This window comes from Artemia franciscana, chromosome 9 (genome assembly GCF_032884065.1).
Source record: "Artemia franciscana chromosome 9, ASM3288406v1, whole genome shotgun sequence".
In the NCBI taxonomy this organism is placed as follows: domain Eukaryota; kingdom Metazoa; phylum Arthropoda; class Branchiopoda; order Anostraca; family Artemiidae; genus Artemia; species Artemia franciscana.
Genome location: NC_088871.1, coordinates 43,808,695 through 43,819,059, shown reverse-complemented (window position 1 = coordinate 43,819,059; position 10,365 = coordinate 43,808,695). Strand labels below are relative to the sequence as shown.

The 10,365-nt window shown below is 36.0% G+C and overlaps 1 protein-coding gene across 1 annotated transcript in view; it reads left to right on the top strand.

Moving 5' to 3' along the window:
* The window catches only part of LOC136031452 (uncharacterized), a 104,898-nt gene that overhangs the window by 83,455 nt on the left and 11,078 nt on the right, over window positions 1-10,365 (top strand). The window contains exons 16-18 of the mRNA XM_065711054.1: window positions 1,132-1,231; window positions 2,446-2,553; window positions 5,896-6,021. Coding sequence (XP_065567126.1) covers window positions 1,132-1,231; window positions 2,446-2,553; window positions 5,896-6,021 — 334 coding nt within the window. The remainder of the gene's footprint in view (window positions 1-1,131; window positions 1,232-2,445; window positions 2,554-5,895; window positions 6,022-10,365) is intronic.

Sequence of the window (10,365 nt, the reverse complement as noted above, 5' to 3'; positions counted from 1 at the left end):
AAAAAAAAAAGTGCACATACCTAGTGGTATGGTCAAGCACTTTCATTTAAATAATACTAAAATTAAAATAACCTCAAACTAACTTGCCCAACAAAAACACTCATAAACACTAAAACACTACAAAAAATGTGAATTTCTTTTTCTCCGTAGATTCGACTTTCAGATAAATTTGAAGCAGCCTCTGGAACAAAGGTTTATTTCCAGCTCCCGGATTTTAGCTGGAACTGAGTTCCTGGAACTCTGTTCTTGAAAGGACTGTTCAGATTCTTTTGAAAGGGCTGAAACTTCTGTTTGTAAATCAGTGGACCAAGGGAGCAAATTTTGGCTCCTCCAAGTATTGGGCCCAAAAAAGACCATGAAAACTTTTTTGTTCAAGTGCAATTATATCCGCAAGCTCCTTGGCCAAGGGGATTTTTTTTGAACAGTTTGAAACTTTTACCCTTAAAAGTCTAAAACTTTTCCTGGCGCCATGAAATCCTTAAGCCATTCGCTCACGGGGAACACAATATACAAAAATAAATTAAAAATAATGCCTCCCCTTTATAAGGGGCCTGAGAAAGAATCTTGGAGGGGAGCATGTGTTTTTCATCAATTTAATGAGAATACAAAAAAAAATATATATATTTCAAATCTAGGGTAGGGAATAACTGTCTCCCTTTCTATCCCAGTAATTGACATCTGTGTTCTATGGTGCCTTAAAATGAGGAACTGCAAGTGTAAACAAATTCTGAAAATGAAATCCATAAATTTTATTCCTTGGGCCAAAGTAACCACATGTACAAAGGACTTACCTAAACTAAATAAACAAGGATTTCAGCTAAGGATTCCGATATGAGCCAAAAATTAATCCTACATTCATAAGTCCCTGTACCAACAGTACCCTATTGCGGACAGATATTTATAGGTTTTTCGAACAAGCACTCCTGAGAAAAGGACCCAAAATGGGCGAAAGAATATTTTTCTTTTTTTCTAATTAGCTCTATGCTTGAGAAGTGCTTTTAGAATAATTGACAGGTGCTTAAAAATATTAGAGATACAATATTGAAAGCATATAATAAGACATTATTGAGATTCCTAAATATTTAACTAAAAAAAGAAAACAGGAAAAAATATATTTGGATTTTTTTTCAGCGAAATGAAAATGAAACAACAAGAAGACGAGAATTGCGCATAAATTTGCCGCCTAGACCTCTTGTTCGTCAAAATGCTATGTCAAACGTCCTATTAGATGGTAAGTTATACTTTCGATCGTATTTTATGCAAGTCAAGCAATCTGTTTATTTCTTTAATCATTTCAAACAAATTGTGCGATCCCAAATTATCTATATTTGTTGGTTGTCAGGGTAACATTGCAGGGACAGAAGCTGGCAAGAGGCTTGACAACGTGCACATACAACTCCTCACACATCCGTCTCGAAGACTGAAGACATCTTAAGTACAGTCCTATCGCATCAAGTGTATCTGGGGATTGGGAATCTGTCTGCTGATTGGATCGTCAACTTTATTGCAGTAGAAATGAAGCAGCTGCTTACACTCCCAATTGTAGGTCCCATGCACTCATCCTGAATCCATCTGAACCACAGCTTAGATACCAATATACAGTTATGAAAACTCCTATCTTGCCCCTGAGAAGCTTTTGGTACAGAGCTCTGAATTTAGCGCCTCCTCCAAGCCAGCGCTCCGACGCTTAGATCGTACTACAACACCATAGGCGGGAACGCAATTTTGTTTTGTTGCGTACACAGCATAGATACCAATACCAGTTTCCTGTCTCCAGCCGCTAGCATCGCTACCGCGCACTGTGTCCCAAAAATAAATCGAGTTTTCATAACTGTATATTGGTATCTAAGCTGTGATCTGAACAAATAAAGCCATGGAGAGAGATGACGAAAATTGTCTCGTGGGAATTTGTTTCTGGTGGTTTTTCTTGTATCGCCTGCTTCTATCGAATCCGACCCTCTTGCGCTAGAAATTAGAATATGCTTTCATACTATAAATTCAAACTGAAATGTTTTACTTGTTTTTTAAACTAGAAAATTATTTTATGTATGAATACTGGCCGAGGTTCAGTGATACTCTATGAGGCTATATCACATGGTCTAAAAACTATTTTATAAATTTCATTTTAAGTTTCACTCATTTGATTGTGCTTACAATTCAATAAGAATTAGTTTTCTTTATTGTTTTTGGGTCGGCAATTATTGTCACCAAGCATGTACGTAAACGGGATTTTATTTCGAGAAGAGAAAAAAGCAAATTTGAACAACTTGTGCAAATCGGCGAATCATGCTCAAATAGAGTATCTTAATTAGTTTGAAGTTAATTTAGCGACTTTAACATAATAACTATTTAAATATTGCAACAATGTAAGAATCTGTTCGTGTGCCTATTACCAGGCTAATTCTTTTCTAGTCTATTATTGCTTCTAATTGTTTTCTTTTGCAGATTTTGTCCTACCGGGAAATAGTCAATTTTTTATTTGTCAATTAACCCCACAGACATTTCGTATACAGTGTTGGGACTTCAAAAATTCGCTTCCTGATCTAACGCAAAGTAAGTCTCAGGAGTTGGTTGCCTTTTAATTGAGACCTAACAGTTCTATTTAGTTTGATAGTTCTTAGGTAATTTAGATACATTTTTGATGTTGGTCACCAGCTTTTTTTTTGGTCATAGCACTATTAATTTTTTTCAGTAAATTGAAAATACTTGCAAGCTTTGAATGCAGAAATTAAATTCAAAAGAATGAAATTTAAAATACTGTTGGTTTTAAATTTGAAAATTGTATGTGTTTTAAATGTTTTAATTTTTGAAGATTTAAAATGGAAGCTTTGTTTGTTAAATATTCAGTTTTGTTAAGTATTTTAAGTATTTAAGTCTTCTATTAGGTATTAAGGATTGTATTTAGTATTATATTTAGGTATTGTTAAGTATTTAAATATTGTATTTTGTTCAATATTTCATTTTGGGAGAGGATCAAATATAGGTACAAGATTCCGCTTTGGGATTTTTCGGGAGAGGAATATAATACATTTTGCCATTGGTGTTTTGTCAATGATGATATCGGCCTTCTTTAAAGGTAAAAAAAAAACCAACAACATTTGAATCGAAAACAAAGATCGATATTTGAAGCCATTGATTTCAAAATAGTTTTTTCCCTCCTTTTATGTTCTTTCTCTTTTGTTTTTGTGTCTTTTATTTTTTATGTGTTACTCTCTATCTAGTTTTCATGTGGTTTCTATTTTGATTTGCATTGTATTTTTTATATGCTTTTCTTTGTGTAACTCCACTTATTATACCTTTGTATAGTGTGGGTCAAAAATAAATAATAATCATCGTACTCCATGTCCAATCCAATTGGACCTTCTTTGAGGACGACACAGATTTGGATGTCAAAGAACTTTTGATCATTTTATCTGTGATTCTATCTTCTTCTGGTGCTTTATTTTTCGTCAGTTTCTTGGGAGGCTTTGGCGATTTCTTCGGCTGAAGGTGGATTAGAATTAATGTCAAGCGAGTTGGGTGGAATCGAAGTTCTACACTTCGTGAACAGTTTACGGTGGTGAACAGTTTAGAGCTTTTGCAGTGTAGTGCTCACACTTCAGTAATAGCTTCTGGGTCTGCTACTAGATTTCCGGATATGTCTCTTGGTGGTCCTTCAGGGTTAAAATTTTTGCCCACTATTTCTTTTGTAATTTTTTTTAAGGTGGGGTGGGGCTATTTGCTCTTTTTGCATCTTATTTTGCTTCAGTTGCTTTCTGGTCCAGGCGCTGATGCTTATTGAGTCTAGCCCTTTTCTTCACCTCTTTATCAATGACGTTGTATTGTTGGCACTTTTAGACTGCTTGGGGTGTAGAGTGGGACGATTATAGTAGCTTCTTTAGTAATTTTCGTTTGTTGATCAGTGTACACGTTCTGTTGGACAACCATTTGTCTTTGGAGCTTTTCCTGAGCCCGAGCGTTGAATATGCTTCTTCATATTAGTTTAGTTTGATGGCTTGCCAGATATGCTCTGGATTGGTTTCTTCCGTGGAGTCAACAGCTTCAAATCAATTAACCAATTTGATGACGAAATTGCGCTTCGTAGTTTCATTAGCTATCTTGGATGGATCAAATTGTGGCTTGATGATTGACGGTTCACGGGGGGCCTGGAGCTTCATCTCTATTGTTGCTATTATTAAATTATGTGCTGAGTTGACGTCTGCGCCACGGAAGGTCCTGATATCTTTAAGGCTAGATCTCCATCTGCGGTTTACGAGACAATGGTCCATTTAGTTATGAGTAGTACCATCTGGGACGTCCACGAGTATTTGTGAGTAATTTTGTGAGTGAAAAGGCTCCAACCAATGAGGAAACCATTTGTAAGAGCCAAATCAATGAGGCGACAACTATTATCATTTCGTTGTTCAATGGAAAAACTTCCTAAAACTCGAGGGCAATATGATCGTATCAGATCAATATTTTGCATTGAGACCTCCGATTATGAGGGTCATGTTATTACGTGAGATATCTTTAATTAGCGTTTGTAAGGTGTCGTAGAAGTCATCTTTTGGCTCCTCAATTGCATAGTTAGCCGGTGCATAAGATTTAATTAGAGCCAACTTGGCATAGCGTCCAACAAATCTGGCTGTCTTCAATCAAGGTGAAATTGGAACCCAGTTCCTCAGAGCAATTGCTGGATGATTTGAGAGGATAAGTGCAACACCATTTTCTCGTCTCGTACTTGGGTTGCTGTCGTCGTCGTACTTGGGTTGCCATAAATGACCGTGCAGTGATCGTGTAACGCTTTCTTACCACTTTCAAGCCACCTCAACTTGGTTACTGCAAAAATGTCAAGATTCTTTTTCCATCTCATTACTGATTTGTTTGGTTTTAAAAAATTGCCCCATGGTACGTACATTCCAGAAACCAATTCATAGTCACTTTTTCGCATTCAAAATCTGGTCTTGGGACATGCATGGGTCATCGTCCTTGGGGTCTTTAATTTAATTTATTAGATTACCACATTGCCTCTTTGTTGGGACAAGGAGCTCGGCTTTTCTCTAAAACAAATGCTCAGGGGCTCTACACCCCTGATCATACTTCAAATGGTAGCTATTTTGAAAGAGACATGTCCTTTTTTGGACAGATGACTCAGCTACTTCAATTAAAAGAATGGGACTCTCTGCATAAAAAAAAACATTCAGAAAAGAATATAACACGTGTATTTTTTATCAAATAATTAAACTATTAAAATCTAACACAAGAGATATTATCAATTAGCTTTCTACGTTGTCTTTGTTTGGAGAGGACAAAAAACCTTGTTATTCTTCTAAAGCATTATTTGAGGTTGTATGACGAGTAAACATAGATGGCTTTGGTATCTAAAGTAGTTAGTTGTACTTGACACCAAATGCAGCCAAAAAACTAACTAAGTAGGTGCTTGATGCCAAGCCCTGAGAGATTCTTTACCATACTCACCTCCCTTTGTTATCTAGAAATATCGTAAATTTTGTAAATTAGTAATTCCCTATATTTTCATATAAAACGCTTTTTTAACTTATCATATAAAACGATTTAATTTGAATTTTTTTCTGATTTTATATAAGTCTTTTTTTTAAGCTTACTCTTATTATCAATGATTTTTTTCTATTTTTTTTTTCAATAAAAATATGATTGAGGGGTAAATGCAAGGATGATATTTAGTCGGATAATTTTTTCTTTATCTATCCGAATAAAATACACTTATAGTTTTATATATGTAAATAATATTTAGTCGGATAATTTTTTTGTATATGCGAGCCACGTTTTGAAAAGAATTTTCCTCCCGCTTTTGTTTTTTTGTGAAACACAAAAACGATTCTTGACCACTTTTTCTTTCCTTTTTTTTATCAAAATCTCTTTTATTTTTTTTTATAGGTAAACATAATGTTATTGTGCCTAACTGCAAAGTGCACTGTGATAGCTGGATAGAAATATCTAAAAAATGGGACTTTCTTGTTGCTGTTTATCCGAAGACAACAGGACTCTTTGGGGCCTCGATTGGTATGTAATGGTCTTTTTTTTCTTACCTTATGGGTATAGATTTCCATGAAATGTTAAGAAAAACAGCTCTTAATAGGACCTTTCACTGTGAACTCCAATTTTTTGCAGTAAAATTATAGAAGATACGAAAAATAAATATCCATATTTGAAATATGTGCCATGAAAGGGTCATAGACCATTAAATAATCAAAAAATGCTCCCCAAAAGTTGAAAGCCGTAGTTTCAATATTGAAGTACCTTTTCAGAGGCAGCGCTATAGCGCTGCCTAAGTAAAGAACGATGTTGACACAATATGGTATTTGTTTATTTATTTTTTTTTTTTTGGTTTGTTTTAGACCAGGATTCTTCGTATCGAAGGGGTTGTTGTAGAAACTTTGAAAAGGGCTCATTTGATTGGAAATTGAAAGGGTTAGTTCCCTTTTTTATAGTCGAAAGTGATTAGACGGCAACCAATCCTCCACCCAAGCCCACCATTTCCCCAAACACATTCAATCAAAATTTTGAGATAGCCGTTTTGTTCAGAGTAGTTCCAGAAATTATGTCTTTGAGGATGACAACCCCCCACAGCTCTAATGGCAAGGGTTGTAAGTTCTGCCCTGGGGCATTTAAGGTTTTTATAGAAAGTGTTGTTGTAGAAACTTCAAAAAGGGCTCATTCGATTGGAAGTTGACAGGGCTAATGCCCTTTTTAATAATCAAAGGTGATCGGAGGGCAAATTCCCCCCCTCCCCCAGCCATCATTTCCCCAGACACTTCCGATCAAATTTTTGATATAGTAATTTTGTTCAACGTTAGTTGAAATGTCCGGAAATCATGTCTTTAAAGATGACAACCCCCTCCCCCCACCGCCCTCATGGCAAGGGCTGTAAGTTATGCCCTTGGGGCATATAAGAACGATATAAAACGTAAAAACCAAAGCATATAAGGCTTATGGGGCAGAAAAGAACGATGTTGGCACAATCTATTCTTCGTCTTATTTTATTTATTTTTTTTTGTTTTGTTTTAGACCAGGACACTTCGTATCGAAGGAGATGTCGTAGAAATTCAAAAAGGGATCATTTGGTTGGGAATTGAAAAGACTAGTGCTCTTTTTATTAGTCAAAAATGATCGGAGGGCAAATTCATTCATCAATTTTCATCAATTTTCATCAATGCAACAATTTCATTCATCGTAGTTAAAGGGTCCTGGAAATTATGTCTGCGAGGAAGATAACCCCCCTACAGCTCTCAGGGCAAGGGTTGTAAATTATGCCCTGGGGGTATATAAAGTTCTTATAGAAAAGGTGTTTGTATATGCTTTGGAGGGGGGCTCATTGAATTGGTAATCAGAAATTCAAGTGCTCTTTTTAAATGTCAAATTGATCAGATCGCAGCCTCCCCCACGCGCATACAAACGCGTTGTGTTTTCTTGAGATGCATCCAATAGAAATTTTGAGCCAGTCCAATGATCATATAACAAGGCTTTTGGGGTTGGTACAAACCACCAGAGCCCGATGGCGAGGGTTGTAAGTTATGCCCCTGAGGAATTCATGGTTCTTATGGAAGGGATGGTTGTATAAACTTTAGAGGTGGCTAGCTCATTTGGTTGAAATTGGAAGTTTTAGTGCCCTTTAAAGAGTCACTAGTGATGTAGGTCAACTAGCCCCCCTCCCCAATTACACCTCTTTTCACCAAACGCATGTGGCTGAAACTATGCGATGGCAATTTTGTTTATAATAGTCCAAAGAACATATAACAATGCCTCCAGGGTTGTTACAACCCCCAGAGCCCTGGGACAAGGCTTTAAGCTATGCCCTGGAGGCATATAAGGTTCTTATGGAACGCATGTAAAGGTATGCATGTTTGACTTCTACTTTCCCAAAATACGAAGGGCATTATGATGAGTCTCTCAGGGAATGTTGAGAGGAGTGTTGAACTATATCATAACATGTTATGTGTATATGGGTTGTTAAAAGGGTATAACTCAGAAATGACCGAGTATGTTAATTTAGAATTTTTAGAAATGATAAGGGAGATGATCAATTTACCAAAAAGGTAATATTTGCACGTTAATACTACAACAACTACTGTTGCTTCTACTGCTACCACATGTACTACTACCGTTACCACCACTATCACTACAGCTATTACTTCTGTAGTGATAGCTGGTAAGGCTGAGGATATTGAAAAAAATATCTGAGGAAACGTTGAGGGTAAAGTTGAACTAAATGAATATATACTATGTGTATTCAGGTTGCTGATACGGGCGTATCAGCAATGTTTTTGCAACGGCTTATCATATCAAGAGGAAACTTCAGGGTCATCATGAGTGGGATATTCAGTTAACCAAAGGCAAAATGTACCTTCTACCTACTGCTTACTACTGCTTCTACTGCTATTAATACTGCTACTACTACTGTTACTACTAGTAATTATACACTATTACTCCTACTACTGTTCCTACTGCTACCATTACTTCTATGATACTAGTTGAATTAAAGCTACACGCATGAAGATGAAAAGTTGACAGAATACCGAGGGGAAGTGGAACTAAATCAAAACACACTAGGCGCATGCAGATTATCAAAAGGGCGTACCTCAAAAATTGATTTGGACATTAATTTGAAACTTTCGGAGAATGCTTACAGGGGAAGATCATCTGATAAAAAGGTAATAAATGCATATCACTACTAACACTAATGCCACTGCTACTTTTACTTATGCTACTACTGCTACTAAACTACCTTAACTGCAACAAATTGTAAGCCTTAGACTATTAAGGTGCAAAGGGCATCAAAAGGGTTTCAAAAGTGCACATAAACACAGCTTAACGTGTCAAGGTGGAACTTTTTTTTCTGGGACATTATGAAAGCTATGTTCAACTGACTAAAAGGCAATATGAGCATGCTTCTACTGCTATTAATTCTGCTGCTACTACTACTACTAATGCAACACTAACAGTGCAGCTACTTTTACTACTACCAAAACTACTGTGATAATATTAATATTAATGCTAAGTCTATGAAGGTAAAATTTGAGAGAATATTGATGGCGAATTTGAACTAACAGAGACACTATGTGCATTAATATTGTCAAAATAACGTATCTTCAGAATTGCTTTGTGTATTAAGGTGGAACTCTCACGAGAATGCTTAAAAGGGAAGATCAATTAACAAAAAGGCAATATGTGCACACTGCCACTAATACTACTGCTACTGCGGCATTTACTATTTCTACTACTACTATTACTATTGTTCCAGCTACTACTTCTATCGCAACTACTTGTAAGGTTAAGAGCATTAAGAGGAAAATTTCAAAAAGTGTATGAATATACAGGTTATCAAAAGACCAAATCGACAGTCCTGTGACTACTATTACAGCTATATCTAAGGTTATGAAGGTGAAATTTCAGCGAATATTTCTGAAAATTTCTATTGTACTGATGACAACCTGCATTCCGTATGCAGGTTGTCAAAAGGGCATATTAACAATATCTTAGGAATAGTTTCGTGTGTGAAATTAAAACTTATAACGCTTGTTGTGGGGGATATTGACCAAACCAAAAAACAATATTTGCATCGTAATACTACTGCTTCTACTCCTACAGCTACTACTACTGCTACTACTAATATTATTACTGCTACTACTGCTGCTACTAAACTAAGACTACTACTATTAACTCTACTCCTACTGCTACTACTGCTGCTACTAAACTAAGACTACTACTATTAACTCTACTCCTACTGTTACTACTATAACTACTGGTGCTACTACTACTAATAATGATAAACCTAAGGATATTAAGGCGAAAAAATTGGGGCAATGTAGTAAATGCGTTGAATTAAATCGAAGCATATGACGCCCACATAGGTTGTCAAGAGGACGTGTCACCTCAGGACTGGTTAATGGTATTAAGCTAAAAATTTCATCCTGTTTTAAACGAGATGTTGAAAAAAAGGTGCTATGTGCATACTGCTACTAACGCTAGTACTGCTACTACAACTATTGCTACTGCACGAAATAAGGGTATTAAGGTGAAGCTTCCAAGGAATATTTAGGCGGGTACTGAACTAGATAAAAACAAATTATGATCATGTAGGTTGTCAATAGGTTTGCCAAGCAATATCCCAATAATGACTTACAATATTAAGTTAGACCTTTCAGGGTAAATTGTGACAGATTTTGAGCTAGTGAGAAGACACTATGTGCATACTTTTGACTCTACTTGTACGGTTAATATAACTAACGACATTAAGGGCATTGAGAGAGAAAATTATATTATTAAACCAAAACAAAAACAGTAATAACAGCCACCCCGAGAAGTAAAAACTTGTCCGAGGGGGTGGCAAAAATAAATTAGAAAATA